The 19953-nt window shown below is 44.9% G+C and overlaps 1 protein-coding gene and 1 pseudogene across 2 annotated transcripts in view; one reads left to right on the top strand and one right to left on the bottom strand.

The window, feature by feature from the left end:
• The window catches only part of LOC144500577 (1-phosphatidylinositol 4,5-bisphosphate phosphodiesterase delta-3-like), a 146598-nt gene that overhangs the window by 33304 nt on the left and 93341 nt on the right, over window positions 1-19953 (bottom strand). For both annotated transcript variants that reach the window (XM_078223717.1, XM_078223718.1), the window contains 3 exons: window positions 14383-14527; window positions 13072-13224; window positions 11049-11177 (listed from right to left, as the gene is read on the bottom strand). In XM_078223717.1, coding sequence (XP_078079843.1) covers window positions 11049-11177; window positions 13072-13224; window positions 14383-14527 — 427 coding nt within the window. The remainder of the gene's footprint in view (window positions 1-11048; window positions 11178-13071; window positions 13225-14382; window positions 14528-19953) is intronic.
• LOC144501031 (U2 spliceosomal RNA) lies at window positions 4889-5108 on the top strand (annotated as a pseudogene).

Genomic DNA, 19953 nt, shown 5'->3' with positions numbered 1-19953 from the left:
GAATAAAGGAAATTATGAAGGCACGAGGGACAAAACTGCCTGTGGTGGATTGGGGAAAATACATTAAAAGGTATGACTTGGGGCGGGGGGGCGGGGGGGGATCACGTGATGTAAGCAGGGGAACGGCTGTGTTTCCACGAGCTCTGGCGCTCCTTATCTTTTAATCCTTTGATTTATAGAATCATAGAATCCCTACAGCACAGGAGGCGGCCATTCGGCCCATCGAGTCTGCACCGACCACAATCCCATCCAGACCCTATCCCCGTAACCCCACATATTTACCCTGCTAATCCCCTGACACCAGGGTCAATTTACCATGGCCAATCCACCTAACCCACTCATCTTTGGACTGTGGGAGGAAACCGGAGCACCCGGAGGAAACCCATGCAGACACGGGAAGAACGTGCAAACTCCACACAGGCGGTGATCCAAGCCAGGAATCGAACCCGGGTCCCTGAAGCTGTGAGGCAGCACTGCTAACCACTGTGCCACCGTGCTGCCCATTTATCCAGATGAACAACCCAAAACTATCTAATCCTGCAGTGTATACTCCATGCTATGGAGCAGATCCTGGGGAGCCAAGTAAAGCCAAGAAAATCCTTGTTGGATCAAGGCAGTTGGAGATGGCGGGAGGGTGGGGGGGGGCCTGGTTCGCGGTGGTGGTGTCACTGGTGAGTGGGCTTGCACTCTGGCGATGTTGTAGGCATGGAGGTGCTGGCTGCCATTGTGGGTAAAGTTCTGGATGACGGTCTCAGATCCCTGGCAGAAATCATTGGCACTCACGTGGGTAAACTGCAGGATATTCAAAAGAAAGTGGCTGAAGCGGAGAGGAGAACCCCGTCAGTCGAGAGGGCTGATTCCTCAGTGGAGGCTCACCTTCACTCTTTGGAAACCCTGCTGCATGGTATGTCGGATATCTGCGTTCATTCAGGGAGATGGGGCTGGAGAAGGAATGTCCGTGTGCCAGCCTCCCAAGGGGAGCAGAGGATAAATTCCTGGCTAGATTTGAGAACCGGCTGCCATACATTGATAACCTCGATTTGAAGACTGGGTGTATCAAGTTTGAAGAGGCAATGCTGTATCCAGCCTCGAGTATCCTGTTGTGTGTGGGGTCTGACTGAGTGTGAGCCCAGATACTTGGGCTCCGCATCATCTGAGTTTCTCCCACGAGGTTAAGTGGCTCTGTTCCTGACATCCTGCAGGTCAGTGTACACTGTCAAACCACAGCTTGTGGCTATGGTCCTATCCTGGTGCTCCTCTCTCTCCAAGGTTCCCTTTCGTTCTCTGGGTCAGTGGGGTGTTGATTATAGGCTCCGACTTATCATATTTAGTCCAACAGGGTTCCCTCATTGTGTCGGGGGGAGGGGGATTGTATTTCCCCGAGATACCCCGTTTGTGGGTGTCTTGACGATTCTTCCTCTTCTGGTTGGTAGGGTGTCCTTGGGGAAAGGGGTTCACTTTTCCTGCCGATGGTAGGGTTTGGGTGGCACCTCCGGTGTGCCTGGTTTTGTGATGAACCTCAAGCATGGTGAGAGAATCCTTGGCTTATTGGCTCTTCATTTATCTGTCTCCATATCTCTTACTTTCTTTGGCTGTGTAAACATGGGCGGCAGCTATTTTAAAATTGGTATTTGGAAGGTGTGGAGATTATACTCCTAGTCTAATCCTGTTATCAGTGCGGTACAAGGATGAGTTTAGATACCTGGGCTCTGTATTATCCACACTCTTCCCATGAGGCGGTATAGTTCTGCTCCTGTTATCCTGCACGTGAGAGTTTTATTCATTCGCGGGACATGGGCATCGCTGGTTGGCCAGCATTTATTGCCCATCCCTAGTTACCCAAGGGCAGTTGAGAGTCAACCATATTGCTGTGGCTCTGGAATGACATGTAGGCCAGACCGGGTAAGGACGGCAGATTTCCTTCCCTAAAAGACATTTGTGAACCAGATGGGTTTTTCCGACAATTGACAAATGGTTTCATGGTCATCAGTAGATTCTTAATTCCAGACACATTTTTTATGCTGTGGCGGGATTCGAACCCGGGTCCCCAGAACATTAGCTGAGTTTCTGGATTAATAGTCTCGTGATAATACCACGGCATGGTGGCACAGTGGTTAGCACTGCTGCCTCACAGCGCCAGGGACCCAGGTTCAATTCTGGCCTCGGGTCACTGTCTGTGTGGAGTTTGCAAATTCTCCCCGTGTCTGCGTGGGTTTCCTCCGGGTGCTCCAGTTTCCTCCCATAGGCCAAAGATGTGCGGGTTAGGTGGATTGGCCATGCTAAATTAACTCTAGTGTCAGGGGGATTAGCAGGTAAATATGAGGGGCTACAGGAATAGGGCCTGGGTGGGATTGTGGTCAGTGCAAACTTGATGGGCCAAATGGCCTCCTTCTGCCCTGTAGGGATTCTATGATTCTATGATAATACCACTAGACCATCACCTCTTCTCTACACTGTCACGCCACGTCTTGGATTTGAGGTTGTATCCTGGTGTTCCCCTCTTTCTGGGGTATCCTTTCATTGTTCAGAGGCTTTGGGGTGCTGTTTTAGGCTCCGATTGGCTGCATTTGACCCCACAGGGGCTCCCTTATGTTATGTAATCTAATCCCGATATCCCCCCAGTCTTTGTAATATCCTTTCAGTATCCATGAGAAAGGAGTTTAAAGTTAAAGTTTACTTATTAATGTTACAAAGTAGACTTACATTAACATCGCAATGAAGTTACTGTAAAAATCCCCAAATACAATGTTTACAATGAATTGTAACGGATTGTCTGTACCAGTTGTAATGATATTTGCTGGTCTTTTCTGTCTGTATGTGTGGAATGATGATTGCTCTGTGCTGTACTAGATTTTGGGGTTCGTTACGTTATTTGGTAAAATGGAACATCTTCAATAAAAACATTTTTTTTAAAAGGGTATGACAATGTATAGGCGATGGATAATCTTCAAGGAACTATTACATAACATACAGCACCTACACATTCTTTCAAGGTGCAAAACCCCCAAAAGAGCCAGTTGACCGTGGCTGACAAAAGGACGTTAAGGATTGTATAAGATTAAATGAAAAGGCTGCCAGAAATAGTTGTAAACCAGAGGATTGGAAGGTTTTTAGAATACAGCAATGGAAGGCCAAGAAACTGATGAAGAAAGGGAAAACAGAATATGAAATGCAATCTAGCAAAAAAACATAAAAACATACAAAGCTTCTATCAGTACGTGAAAAGGAAGTGTTTGGCCAAAATAAATATGGATCCATTGTGTGCAGAGTCAAGAAAATTCATAACGGGGAAATAAAGAAGTGGCAGAGAAGCTAAATGATTATTTTGTGTCTGTTTTCACTAAGGACAATACAGGAAATTTCCCAGATGTAGAGATCCAAGGGAGATTCCCAGATGTAGATCCAAGGGAGATTCCCAGATGTAGATCCAAGGGAGATTCCCAGATGTAGAGATCCAAGGGAGAATGTGGAGTTGAAGGAAATTAGTATAAGTAAGAAGGTTGTATTGGAAAAATGAATGGGACTGAAAGTTGACAAGTCCCCAGGACCTGATATTGTGCATCGCAGAGTGTAGAAAGAAGTTACTATAGAGATAGTGGATGCATTGATGATCATCTCCCAAAATTCTACAGATTCTGGAATGGCTCCTGAAGATTGAAAGGCAGCAAATGTCACCGCACTGTTTAAGACGGGAGGGAGAGAGAAAATAGGGAATAGACCTGTTAGCTTTACATCAGAGGTAGGGGAAAATGGTGGAATCTATTATAAAGGATGTGATCACTGGACACATGGACAACCATGATCTGATTGGGCATAGTCAGCATGGAGTTACAAATGGGAAATCAAACTTGATGGAGTTCTTTTAGTTAATAACAAATGTTAGGGCCCTGGACCAGAACCCCAAATTATATTAGGAAGCCAGACTAGACCCTGACAATTTTCTACTTTGGCATAAATGTGAGGATAAGTCGCTTCGCTCCAGGGGTAATTTCACTGACAAATTAGGGATCTTTTATAGTAAAACAAACTTCATTTAATAACACAGTTTAACTATAACAAAATGAAACAGCTTAATTAATACCCATTGAACAATACTTAAACATGAAAAGAAACAACTTTAATTTCTAACTTATCACTGTTTCAATTCCAAACAAGCAACCTTCCTTTTACAGAGTCAAAATCATCTTAAAATAAAGTTAACAACCATAAATATAATTGCTAAATGAGACTAAACAGCTTTGAAGCTTTCAGAGAGATTTTGTGGAGAGAGCTTGTAGATCTCTGTCTTTAAACAAACCCCAGCCAGAACTCAAAGGCTGCTTTTCCTCTGCTACATACCTAGCTCCTTCCATTAACCACATTATCACATGACCCTGCCAATATAAACCCACCTTCCATTCCTTTATTCAAAAACCGCAAGGGACCTTTTCTTTTTGTAAACAAAAGTCCATTAGCTCTTCCCTAAGTAGACTACATGGCTAAAGTGAGTAATTATTCTGCTTTCCCAGCATCTGAGCTGTATTCCCACCAGACATACTGACTGCCGATAGAAAATACTGAACTTTAAACCCTTAAACATACACACTATCATCATACAACATTGACAAAGGAGAGTCGATAGATGTAGTGTATATTGATTTTCAGAAGGCTTTTGTAAAGTCCCCCACAGGAGGTTAATTAGCAAAATAAAAGCACATGAGATAGGTGGCAACATACTGTCATGGATTGAGGATTGGCTAACAGACAAAAACAGAGAGTAGGAATAAACGGGTCTTCTCATGTTGGCAGGCTGTGCCTAGTGGGGTACCGCAAGGATCAGTACTTGGGCCCCAACTGTTCACAACATATATCAATGATCTGGACGTGGGGACCGAATGTAATATTTCCAAATACTTCTCGGCCTTTTGGCTAAGATCAAGTGTAGTATGGTCGGCAGCCCATGGTCGGCTGCACTTGGTCGAGGTCATTAGGTTACACTGAAGCTTCATATGTTTCATATGAAGCAATTTTTTAAAGCGGCATCTCGGCCTTTTGGCTGAGATGCAAATGAGCTCAAGTCTTGGAGGAGGAACCTCCCCCTTCTCCAATCAGCTTGGCTCATGTAGATCAGGCCCAGGACAGGGTGGTTTGGTCGCTCGCCCTGTCTTGTCAGCCTGGATCTGAAATGTCCAAAAATGTGCAGGTTAGGTTGATTGGCCAAGCTAAAAATTGCCCTTAGTGTCCTGAAATGTGTAGGTTAGAGGGATTAGTGGGTAAATATGTAAGGATATGGGGGTAGGTCCTGGGTGGGATTGTGGTCGGTGCAGACTCGATGGGCCGAATGGCCTCTTTCTGTACTGTAGGGTTTCTATGTTTCTATGTCTCAACTTGTTGAGACTCTGAATTGGATTTGATTTGATTGAATTGGAAAAGTATTTTTTTAAAATTTCCAAATACACAGATGACACAAAGCTAGGCGGGAATGTGTGCTGTGAGGAAGATGTAAAGCGGCTACAGGAGGATTTGGAAAGACTTAGTGAGTGTGCAAGAATGTGGCAGATAGAATGTAATGTGGAAAAATGTAAGATAACCACTTTTTTATAGAAGAAACAAATGTGCAGAGTATTTCCTAAACAATAAGAAATTAGAAAGTGGAGATGTACAAAGGGACCTGGGTGTCCTTGTCCATAAGTCACTGAAGGCTAACATGCAGGTTCAGCAAGCTACTAAGAAGACTAATGGAATGTTAGCCTTTATCACAAGAGGATTTGAGTACAGAAGTAGTGAATCTTGCTTCAATTGTATAGGACCTTAGTTCGGCTGCACCTGGAGTAGTGTGCGCAGTTTCAGTCCCCTTACCTCAGAATGGATATTATTGCCATTAAGGGAGTGCAGCAAAGATTCACCAGACTTGTTCCAGGGATGGCGGGACTGTCTTATGAAGAGAGATTAGGCAAACTGGGCCTATGTTCTCTAGAGTTTTGAAGAATGAGAGGTGATCTTATTGAAATCCCAGGGCCAGATTCTCCGCTCTCGCCTGCAGCTGGGAATCTCCCATTCCGCTGCAGGGAGCGGAGGTTTGGCTGAGTGCAAAAATCTCAATTCTCGCTGGCAGCGGTGATGGGGAGTGAATAGCTGGAGAATTCTATTTAAAGGAAAGGACAGGGTAGATGCAGGTAAGATGTTTCCCTTGGTTGTGGAGTGTAGAACCAGGGGCCACAATTCTAAAATGAGGGGGATTCCACTTAAGACTGAGAGGAGGAGAAATTTATTCACAGAGGGTTGTGAACCTTTGTAATTCTCCCCGGGGATTTTGGAAGCTCAGTCACTGAGTAGGTTCCTGATTCACAATAACGTAAAGGGTTATGGATATAGTGTGGATAAGAGGCATTGAAGTGTCTGATCAGCCATGATCGTATTGAATGGCAGAGCAGGTTCAAAGGGCTGAATGGCCTACTCCTGTTCTTATCTTTCAAAGCGGAGGCCCAGTCAAAGAGCCTCATCATCAGGAATGAACGTTAGGAATTTGGAAATGTTTTCAAGAACATGAACACGAACCCTTCAGCTAACAACCCCCCTCCCCCCACCCACCCACCACCTCCGCAACCCCTTCCCAACCAACAATTCCCCCACCACCCCCAGCCCCCATCTGGCCTTGCCTCACGAGTCTAGCAGCTGATATTACAGTGAGTGAGAACCAGTGAGCTGCCCTGGGAATACCAGGTTGGATTAGTACCCTCTCCTCAGATTCAAATGAAGAATGGGCGGCACGGTAGCACAGTGGTTAGCACTGTTGCTTCACAGCTCCAGGGACCTGGGTTCGGTTCGTGGCTTGGGTCACTGTCTGTGTGGAGTTTGCACATTCTCCTCGTGTCTGCGTGGGTTTCCTCCGGGTGCTCCGGTTTCCTCCCACAGTCCAAAGATGTGCAGGTTAGGTTGATTGGCCATGTTAAAATTGCCCCTTAGTGTCCTGAGATGCGTAGGTTAGAGGGATTACCGGGTAAATATGTAGGGATATGGGGGTAGGGCCTGGGTGGGATTGTAGTTGGTGCAGACTCGATGGGCCAAATGGCCTCTTTCTGCACTGTAGGGTTTCTATGGTTCTAATGGACTTCCAAGGTCACTGCAGCCTATTCACTGGCATAAAGAAGGGTCAACCATCGAACAGGTCAAAGTGACACCTAAGGTGCAGGTGTTTGTGGGAGCTGTTTTGCTTATGGAAGTGGTATAGATGTTTAGGGTGGCACGATAGCACAGTGGTTAGCACTGTTGCCTCACAGCGCCAGGGATCCAGGTTCGATTCCTTGCCTGGGTCACTGTCTGGTGGAGTTTGTACCTTCTCCCCGTGTCTGCGTGGGTTTCCCCTGGGTGCTCCGGTTTCCTCCCACAGTCCAAAGATTTAGGTTGATTGGCCATGCTAAATTTCCCCTTAGTATCAGGGGGACTAGCAGGGGTTATGGGGATAGGGCCTGGATGGGATTGTGGTCGGTGTAGACTTGATGGGCCGAATGGCCTCCTTCTGCATTGTAGGGATTCTATGAGATGTGAAACAGAGATTTGTTCCAGCTTGTTACGAGTCTCAGATTCTATCCAAACCATACTAAGAAGTTTCCTCGTGGAACTCGGTAATTTTGAGCACCAGAAAACATGGGGAAAATATCCAGGAAACAAAACCAAAACACAGGAGGAAAGTAAAGGGCATGGGACCAATATACAAAACAATTGTTTGGGAGTGAGTTCATTTACTGGGAGGAGTGGGGAGTTACACTTGATCACCATGGTGATCTAACAGGTACGAGGACTGTCTCCCAGACTCTGCACAAACAGCCTCTGTCCTCAGCTGAAGCAGGGTTAGAGGATAGAACATAGAACATAGAACAGTACAGCACAGTACAGGCCCTTCGGCCCACGATGTTGTGCCGAACCTTTTGCGAAACCAAGATCAAGCTATCCCACTCCCTATCATTCTAGTGTGCTCCATGTGCCTATCCAATAACCCTTGAAAGTTCCTAAAGTGTCCGACTCCACTATCACAGCAGGCAGTCCATTCCACACCCCAACCACTCTCTGAGTAAAGAACCTACCTCGTACATCCCTCCTATATCTTCCACCACGAACCTTATAGTTATGCCCCCTAGTAACAGCTACATCCACCCGAGGAAATAGTCTCTGAACGTCCACTCTATCTATCCCCCTCATCATCTTATAAACCTCTATTAAGTCGCCTCTCAACCTCCTCCGCTCTAAAGAGAAAAGCCCTAGCTCCCTCAACATTTCCTCATAAGACCTACCCTCCAAACCAGGCAGCATCCTGGTAAATCTCCTTTGCACTCTTTCCAGTACTTCCGTATCCTTCTTATAGTGAGGTGACCAGAACTGCACACAATATTCCAAATGTGGTTTCACCAAGGTCCTGTACAGTTGCAGCATAACCCCACGGCTCTTAAACTCAAACCCCCTGTTAATAAACACTAACACACTATAGGCCTTCTTCACAGCTCTATCCACTTGAGTGGCGACCTTCAGAGATCTGTGGACATGAACCCCAAGATCTCTCTGTTCCTCCACATTCCTCAGAACCCTACCTTTGACCCTGTAATCCGCATTCAAATTTGTCCTACCAAAATGAATCACCTCGCACTTATCAGGGTTAAACTCCATCTGCCATTTTTCAGCCCAGCTCTGCATCCTACCAATGTCTCTTTGCAGCCTACAACAGCCCTCCACCTCATCCACTACTCCACCAATCTTGGTGTCATCAGCAAATTTACTGATCCACCCTTCAGCCCCCTCCTCCAAGTCATTTATAAAAATCACAAATAGCAGAGGACCCAGCACTGATCCTTGTGGTAAACCGCTGGTAACTGGTCTCCAGTCTGAAAATTTTCCATCCACCACCACCCTCTGTCTTCTATGAGATAGCCAGTTACTTATCCAACTGGCCAAATTTCCCTCTATCCCACACCTCCTTACTTTCTTCATGAGCCGACCATGAAGGATCTGGGAGGAGTGAACTGGGGTCACTTTCCCAAAAGGATTCTTTGGGATTCTCATGGAAAATGGATTTTTATTTGATTTATTATTGTCACATGTATTAGTAGACAGTGAAAAATATTGTTACTTGCGCGCTATACAGACAAAGCATACCGTTCATAGAGAAGGAAAGGAGAATGTAGAATGCAGAATGTAGTGTTACAGTTCATAGGTGTAAAAGAAAGATCAACTTAATACGAGGTAGGTCCATTCAAAAGTCTGATGACAGCAGGGAAGAAGCTGTTCTTGAGTCAATTGGTACGAGTCCTCAGGCTTTTGTATCTTTTTCCCAACAGAAGAAGGTGGAAGAGAGAATGTCCTCAGTGCGTGGGGCCCTTAATTATGCTGGCTGCTTTGCCGAGGTAGCGGGAAGTGTAGACAGAGTCAATGGATGGGAGGCTGGTTTGCGTTATGGACTGGGCTTCATTCATGATCCTTTGTAGTTTCCTGCAGTCTTGGGCAGAGCAGGAACCATACCAAGCTGTGATACAACCAGAAAGAATGCTTTCTATGGTGCATCTGTAAAAGTTAGTGAGTCTTAGCGGACATGCCAAATTTCCTTAGCCTCCTGAGAAAGTAGAGGCATTGGTGGACTTTCTTAACTATAGTGTCTGCATGGAGGGACCAGGACAGGTTGTTGGTGATCTGGACACCTAGAAACTTGAAGCTCTCAACCATTTCCACTTTGGCCCTGTTGATGTAGACAGGGGCATGTCCTCTACACTTCCTGAAGTCAATGCCAATCTCCTTTGTTTTGTTGACGTTGAGGAAGAGATTATTGTCGCCGCACCAGTTCATCAGATTCTCTATCTCATTCCTGTACTCTGTCTCATCATTGTTTAAGATCTGACCCATTATGGTGCTGTCATCAGCAAACTTGAAAATCGAGTTGGAGGGGAATTTGGTCACACAGTCATAGGTGTATAAGGAATATAATAAGGGACTGAGGGCACAGCCTTGCGGGCAACCGGTGTTGAGGATGATCGGGACTCCGTTAATGCAACATTTATAGAATCATGTTCTCACATAGGCAGCAAGACAGCACTCAGGACTGGGCCATCGTCAGCAGGATAGGGAGGGTGTTGGGTGAGTATTGGGCTGCTGTGAATCCAATATAGACACTGGGAGAATCTAACTGAAGTTGATATTGTCTACTTATTAAAAATCCCAATATGAAAAATCACAAACAGAAGCTGGGTGCCACCAGGAGCAGGGGAACAGGAGCAGTTTCAGTTTGAATATCTGAAGCTAAGCAGGAAGTTGAGAGGCAGCAAAATGCCAAATACAAACTCAAGCTGAGAGAAGGTGCAGCAAACAGAAACCCAACCAATATCATTCACCCAAAGGAAAATAATGTCACCCGTCGATTCGGAGGAGTTTCAGAAAGCAGCTGTGCTGGGGTTTCTTATGCCCCATCAACAGGCAGCAACGCCCTGTTAGTAACTGTTCAAGGGGAAATCCGATTGAGATTCCACCTGGAGACATGACAGAAATGGCCAAATGTGTGCAATGTTACATCATCCCCCGGTGTGTCACCCTGTCTCCCGGGGCGTCGCCCTGATTCCCAGCCCGTCGCCCTGATTCCCAGCCCGTTGCCCTGATTCCCAGCACGCTGCCCTGCCTCCCGGGGCGTCGCCCTGATTCCCAGCCCGTTGCCCTGTCTCCCGGGGCATCGCCCTGATTCCCAGCATGCTGCCCTGTCTCCCGCCATGTCGCCCTGCCTCCCGGCGGGCCGCCCTGTCTCCTGGCGCGTTACACTGTCTCCCGGTGTGTTATATTAGCTCGCAATCCTGCAGCCCTTCGACTTTAAGAATCTCATCCTGCTGCTCCAATCCTTCCATGGCCTGATTCCTCCCTATTTCTGTAATCTCCTTCCATTCTGCAACGCTCTGAGATATCTTGTGCCTCTCATTCTTGCTCTTTGTACATCCCTCATTTCCACCACTCTATCATTAGTGACTGCACCAGTTGCCGTGGTGCCAAGCTGTGCTACTTGCTGCCTCTTTATCACAGCTTTTACCTCACTCCCCGTTTACCTTTTTGCTTTTGTTTTCATTTTTGACATTCTCTTCCTCATATTCATCCGCCGCTTCGTCCAGCTGCTCTGCTGTGGGCCCGGAGCTCTGCAACTTCTTTCCCTTTATTAGAATCTTTCTCTTGAGTTTCTGTAAAAGTTAGAAGATTGCATCAGCCCTTGGAACAACTTTCTCCATCATTTCGGGACAGTTCAGATTGACAGAAACACGCATTTGTTTTAAAATAGTTCTTAGCTTGTGATGCATTGCAGTGCGAGACTGGACCTGCAAATTTTAAATCCACTTAGGATGCAAAATAAATCATACAGTGTATCGCCCTCATCTCCCTATTGTTGGAATTGTTAGCTTGCCTTCCTACAGTTTGTGGCATTCTCATCTCCGAATTAGAAGTTCAAATCTCCCTCCAGTGACCTGAATACACGATGTGGAGATGTCGGCATTGTTACTGGGGTAAGCACAGTAAGTAGTCTCACAACACCAGGTTAAAGTCCAACAGGTTTATTTGGTAGCACGAGCTTTCAGAGCACTGCCCCATCCTCAATTAAACGATGACTCTCACTCACCTGGTGAAGGAGCAGCGCCCCGAAAGCTCATGATTCCAAATAAACCTGTTGGACTTTAACCTGGTGTTGTGAGACTTCTTACTGAATACATAAGCCAGAGTACCACTGACGGAGAGCTGCAAGGTCGAAGGTTTTATTTTAATTCTTTCACAGGATGTGGGTGTCGCAAGGCAAGGCCAGCATTTATTGCCCATCTCTAATTATCCTTGAACTGAGTGGCTTGCTGGGTCATTTTCAGAGCTGTAGTTGAGAGTCAACCACATACATGTAGATGAGACCAGGTAAGGACAGCAGATTTCCTTCCCTAAAGGACATTAATGAGCTGGATGGTAATCCTCACTGTAAATATCTCTGAGACTAGCTTTATATTCCAGATTATGTGAACTGAATTTCGATTGCAGTTGCCATGATGGGATTTGAACTGGTCTCCCCAGAGAGTTAGTCTGGCCTCTGTAGTGACATTACCACTCACCATCATCTCTCCTAAGGCACTTTCCTTTGGGAGCGGTGTTATACTGAGGCCCCTGTAAAGGATCCCATGGCAGGAAAAATCAGGGGTAGATTCTCCCCCTGTTTGGAGTCTCCAATATTCATCCCTCAATCAATGAAAAGCAGTTGATAAGCATTTGTCTTATTTTTGGGGAATTGTGTGAAAGACCAGCTGCTGACTTCATATAAGTGACTCGAAGTGGAAGGAGTTGCGTTGGGTGTGAAATGTTTTGAGTAATCCTGGTGATGTGACAGAGGTTCGGCAGATGCAAGCTCCCTGGTACATTAAAGACAGGGACATTGTCTCAGGGAAAGCCAGCCTCAGAGGGTTGTGATTCCTACAAGTTCCCTATGTCACAGGATGGCAGATCCATTGTTGGATACATTGAAGCTGAGATGGACAGATTATTGGTTTCTCAAGGAATGCAGGGAGTGGGCAGGCGAGTGGCCCTGAGATCAGCAATCACCATACCAAATAGAGGAGCAGGCTCTATCTCTGATTTCTTATATTCAACTGCTCCAGTGAGCAACCATCTTGAACCAAGACGGAGAAATGTTCCGAAGAACAATCTTATTGGACTCATAGAAGTTAGGAGCAGGAGGAGGCCATTCGGCCCTTCGAGCCTGCTCTGCCATTCATTACGATCATGGCTGATCATCCAACTCAATAGCCTCATCCTGCTTTCTCCTCATAATCCCATTCGCTCCAAGTGCTATATCCAGCCGCCTCTTGAATACATTCAATGTTTTGGCATCAACTACTTCCTGTGGTAATGAATTCCACTCTCTGGGTGAAGAAATATCTCCTCAGCTCCATCCTAATTGGTCTACCACGAATCCTCAGACTGAACATCAACTCAGTTTCTTTTCCACAGATGCTGCCAGACCCGCAGAGTTTTTCCAGCACTTTCTGTTTTTATACTGAGACATTAGAAAGAGAGACATGACACAGTCACTGGGCAGACAGTTACCTCGGGCGATGGAAGCTCATTCGGGTCTTTGCCATCGATCAGTGCCGTTACCAGCATGTCGCCGAGAATTTCCTTTAAGTGCCGCGCCATGACTGTCTGCTGCTCCTGACCACAGTGATTCTCCAGGGACAGAATAACAGGATACGGAGAGACCTGGGGAGAAGATTCAAGAGGATTCCAGACATCAGCCGATCATGGGCAACCCCCAGAAATGTTAGCCTTTAATAAGTAGTGTGTGCATTCTGTGATTACAGTGTCTGAATAGACAGCAGCATAAGTATAGCATGTGATTAGACGCTACAATCAGTAATTATACACTGGCTTGCAATGTGTCTGAGTGTGTGATTATGCAACAATGTGTGCATCCCATTGAGAGGCAGCACTTGCAGGAGAGGAGGGCAATGACTGTGTGTAAAGGGATTGGTGTGTTTGGTGAACTGGTTCAGAACGGATCCACTAAATCCAAGTGTCAATCACAAGAATGGTATGAAATGTGCCTAAAGCAGAGATTTGTGGTTTAGGACATGCCGCATGGGCCTGGACATGCCGCGCTCACCATCTCGGGGGGAGGGTAAACTGATCCGAACGGCAGATCGTTGTTCCGGGGAGGCTGATGTGGAGTGAATTCCTGGACATGGATTGGAGGCAGTTCCGGGGCTGTTGAATGTTGAGGCATGCTGGTTAAAAGGCCTGTCTCGGTTCTCTCAGATGTTGTCTCAGTTGTTTTAAATATTTGGGCCCCTGGCTTTACCACTCCCAAACCCACACCCACAACCGCGCCCCACCCGCCTCATCCACTCCCCATGCCCCATCCCTCTCACCACCTCCAATGGCATCTCTTATCCACTATGTGAACCCACGACTCCCTCCCAATCCACTGTCTGTGTGGGGACTGCACATTCTCCCCGTGTCTGCATGGGTTTCGTCCGGGTGCTCCGGTTTCCTCCCACAGTCCGAAAGACGTGCTGGTTAGGGTGCATTGGCCGTGCTAAATTCTCTCTCAGTGTACCCGAACAGGCGCCGGAGTGTGGTAACTAGCGGATTTTCATAGAAACTTCATTGCAGTGTTAATGTAAGCCAAATTATGTATTAATTAATATGTATTAATTAAATAAATAACAATACTGCCATTTTGGATATGCAATGGCGTTTTCCATGATGCTGCAGGAATCGAGGTCCTGGTGTCCCTCAGAAGATAAAATGGGAATGTAAATTTTGAGAATATGGTTTATCAAAACGTATTTACTCCAAACAGATACTGGATCCCTAATCCCCACTGCCAGACTCTGGGAATGATCCCCATTGACTTACTGTGAAAGCGTAATCCCGGATGGTTGTGATAACGTCTTTGAAGAGGATTTTTGAGGTGAGTGTGTATCCGTGGTAAATCATTGGCTCCCCATTTGTCCCCTCCCAGCAGTCCAATTCCACACAGCGACAACCCCTCAGGAGAGCTCTGAAAAACATCCATAATGCATTGAACATTAATACCCACAACACACAATGAACAATAACACCCACAACACACACTGAACATTAACACCCACAACACACACTGAACAATAACACCCACAACACACTGAACAATAACACCCACAACACACACTGAACATTAACACCCACAACACACACTGAACATTAACACCCACAACACACACTGAACATTAACACCCACAACACACACTGAACATTAACACCCACAACACACACTGAACAATAACACCCACAACACACACTGAACAATAACACCCACAACACACTGAACATTAACACCCACAACACACACTGAACAATAACACCCAGAACACACTGAACATTAACACCCACAACACACACTGAACATTAACACCCACAACACACACTGAACATTAACACCCACAACACACACTGAACATTAACACCCACAACACACACTGAACATTAACACCCACAACACACACTGAACATTAACACCCACAACACACACTGAACATTAACACCCACAACACACTGAACAATAACACCCACAACACACACTGAACATTAACACCCACAACACACACTGAACATTAACACCCACAACACACACTGAACATTAACACCCACAACACACACTGAACATTAACACCCACAACACACACTGAACAATAACACCCACAACACACTGAACATTAACACCCACAACACACACTGAACATTAACACCCACAACACACACTGAACATTAACACCCACAACACACACTGAACAATAACACCCACAACACACACTGAACAATAACACCCACAACACACTGAACAATAACACCCACAACACACACTGAACATTAACACCCACAACACACACTGAACATTAACACCCACAACACACTGAACATTAACACCCACAACACACACTGAACATTAACATCCACAACACACACTGAACATTAACACCCACAACACATACTGAACATTAACACCCACAACACATACTGAACAATAACACCCACAACACACTGAACATTAACACCCACAACACACACTGAACATTAACACCCACAACACATACTGAACATTAACACCCACAACACACACTGAACATTAACACCCACAACACACACTGAACATTAACACCCACAACACATACTGAACATTAACACCCACAACACACTGAACATTAACACCCACAACACACACTGAACATTAACATCCACAACACACACTGAACATTAATACCCACAACACACACTGAACATTAACACCCACAACACACTGAACATTAACACCCACAACACACACTGAGCAATAACACCCACAACACACTGAACATTAACACCCACAACACACACTGAACATTAACACCCACAACACATACTGAACATTAACACCCACAACACATACTGAACATTAACACCCACAACACACTGAACATTAACACCCACAACACACACTGAACATTAACATCCACAACACACACTGAACATTAACACCCACAACACACACTGACCATTAACACCCACAACACACACTGAACAATAACACCCACAACACACACTGAACATTAACACCCACAACACACACTGAACAATAACACCCACAACACACTGAACATTAACACCCACAACACACACTGAACATTAACACCCACAACACATACTGAACATTAACACCCACAACACATACTGAACATTAACACCCACAACACATACTGAACAATAACACCCACAACACACTGAACATTAACACCCACAACACACACTGAACATTAACACCCACAACACACATTGAACATTAACACCCACAACACACACTGAACAATAACACCCACAACACACATTGAACATTAACACCCACAACACACACTGAACATTAACACCCACAACACACACTGAACATTAACACCCACAACACACACTGAACATTAACACCCACAACACACACTGAACAATAACACCCACAACACACACTGAACATTAACATCCACAACACACACTGAACATTAACACCCACAACACACTGAACATTAACACCCACAACACACACTGAACATTAACACACACAACACACACTGAACAATAACACCCACAACACACACTGAACATTAACACCCACAACACACACTGAACATTAACACCCACAACACACACTGAACATTAACACCCACAACACACACTGAACATTAACACCCACAACACACTGAACATTAACACCCACAACACACACTGAACAATAACACCCACAACACACTGAACATTAACACCCACAACACACACTGAACATTAACACCCACAACACATACTGAACATTAACACCCACAACACATACTGAACATTAACACCCACAACACACTGAACATTAACACCCACAACACACACTGAACATTAACATCCACAACACACACTGAACATTAACACCCACAACACATACTGAACATTAACACCCACAACACATACTGAACAATAACACCCACAACACACTGAACATTAACACCCACAACACACACTGAACATTAACACCCACAACACATACTGAACATTAACACCCACAACACACACTGAACATTAACACCCACAACACACACTGAACATTAACACCCACAACACATACTGAACATTAACACCCACAACACACTGAACATTAACACCCACAACACACACTGAACATTAACATCCACAACACACACTGAACATTAATACCCACAACACACACTGAACATTAACACCCACAACACACACTGAACATTAACACCCACAACACACACTGAGCAATAACACCCACAACACACTGAACATTAACACCCACAACACAACACTGAACATTAACACCCACAACACATACTGAACATTAACACCCACAACACATACTGAACATTAACACCCACAACACACTGAACATTAACACCCACAACACACACTGAACATTAACATCCACAACACACACTGAACATTAACACCCACAACACACACTGAACAATAACACCCACAACACACACTGAACATTAACACCCACAACACACACTGAACAATAACACCCACAACACACTGAACATTAACACCCACAACACACACTGAACATTAACACCCACAACACATACTGAACATTAACACCCACAACACATACTGAACATTAACACCCACAACACATACTGAACAATAACACCCACAACACACTGAACATTAACACCCACAACACACACTGAACATTAACACCCACAACACACTGAACATTAACACCCACAACACACACTGAACATTAACACCCACAACACACACTGAACATTAACACCCACAACACACACTGAACATTAACACCCACAACACATACTGAACAATAACACCCACAACACACTGAACATTAACACCCACAACACACACTGAACATTAACATCCACAACAACACACTGAACAATAACACCCACAACACATACTGAACATTAACACCCACAACACACTGAACATTAACACCCACAACACACACTGAACATTAACACCCACAACACACACTGAACATTAACATCCACAACACACACTGAACATTAACACCCACACACACACTGAACATTAATCCACAACACATACTGAACATTAACACCCACAACACACTGAACATTAACACGCACAACACACACTGAACATTAACATCCACAACACACACTGAACATTAACATCCACAACACACACTGAACATTAACACCCACAACACACACTGAACATTAACACCCACAACACACACTGAACATTAACACCCACAACACACACTGAACATTAACATCCACAACACACACTGAACAATAACACCCACAACACATACTGAACATTAACACCCACAACACACTGAACATTAACACCCACAACACACACTGAACATTAACACCCACAACACACACTGAACATTAACACCCACAACACACACTGAACATTAACACCACAACATACTGAACATTAACACCCACAACACACACTGAACAATAACATCCACACACACACTGAACATTAATACCCACAACACACTGAACATTAACATCCACGACACATACTGAACATTAACACCCACAACACACACTGAACATTAACATCCACAACACACTGAACATTAACACCCACAACACACACTGAACATTAACATCCACAACACACTGAACATTAACACCCACAACACACACTGAACATTAACATCCACAACACACTGAACATTAACACCCACAACACACACTGAACATTAACACCACAACACACACTGAACAATAACACCCACAACACACACTGAACATTAACACCCACAACACACTGAACATTAACACCCACAACACACACTGAACATTAACACCCACAACACACACTGAACATTAACACCCACAACACACTGAACATTAACACCCACAACACACACTGAACATTAACACCCACAACACACACTGAACATTAACACCCACAACACCTGAACAATAACACCCACAACACACACTGAACATTAACACCCACAACACACACTGAACATTAACACCCACAACACACACTGAACATTAACACCCACAACAACACTGAACATTAACACCCACAACACACACTGAACATTAACATCCACAACACACACTGAACATTAACACCCACAACACATACTGAACATTAACACCCACACACTACTGAACAATAACACCCACAACACCACTGAACATTAACACCCACAACACACTGAACATTAACACCCACAACACTACTGAACATTAACACCCACAACACACACTGAACATTAACACCCACAACACACACTGAACATTAACACCCACAACACACACTGAACATTAACACCACAACACACTGAACATTAACACCCACAACACACACTGAACATTAACATCCACAACACACACTGAACATTAACACCCACAACACACACTGAACATTAACACCCACAACACACACTGAACATTAACACCCACAACACACACTGAACATTAACACCCACAACACACTGAACATTAACACCCACAACACACACTGAACATTAACACCCACAACACACACTGAACATTAACACCCACAACACACACTGAACATTAACACCCACAACACACTGAACATTAACACCCACAACACACACTGAACATTAACATCCCACAACACACACTGAACATTAACACCCACAACACACACTGAACATTAACACCCACAACACACACTGAACATTAACACCCACAACACACACTGAACATTAACACCCACAACACACACTGAACATTAACACCCACAACACACTGAACATTAACACCCACAACACACACTGAACATTAACACCCACAACACATACTGAACATTAACACCCACAACACATACTGAACATTAACACCCACAACCACACTGAACATTAACACCCACAACACACTGAACATTAACACCCACAACACACACTGAACATAAACACCC

The sequence above is a fragment of the Mustelus asterias genome, chromosome 11 (genome assembly GCF_964213995.1).
Source record: "Mustelus asterias chromosome 11, sMusAst1.hap1.1, whole genome shotgun sequence".
NCBI classification, from domain to species: Eukaryota; Metazoa; Chordata; class Chondrichthyes; order Carcharhiniformes; family Triakidae; genus Mustelus; species Mustelus asterias.
This window is presented reverse-complemented; position numbering and strand designations above follow the sequence as displayed.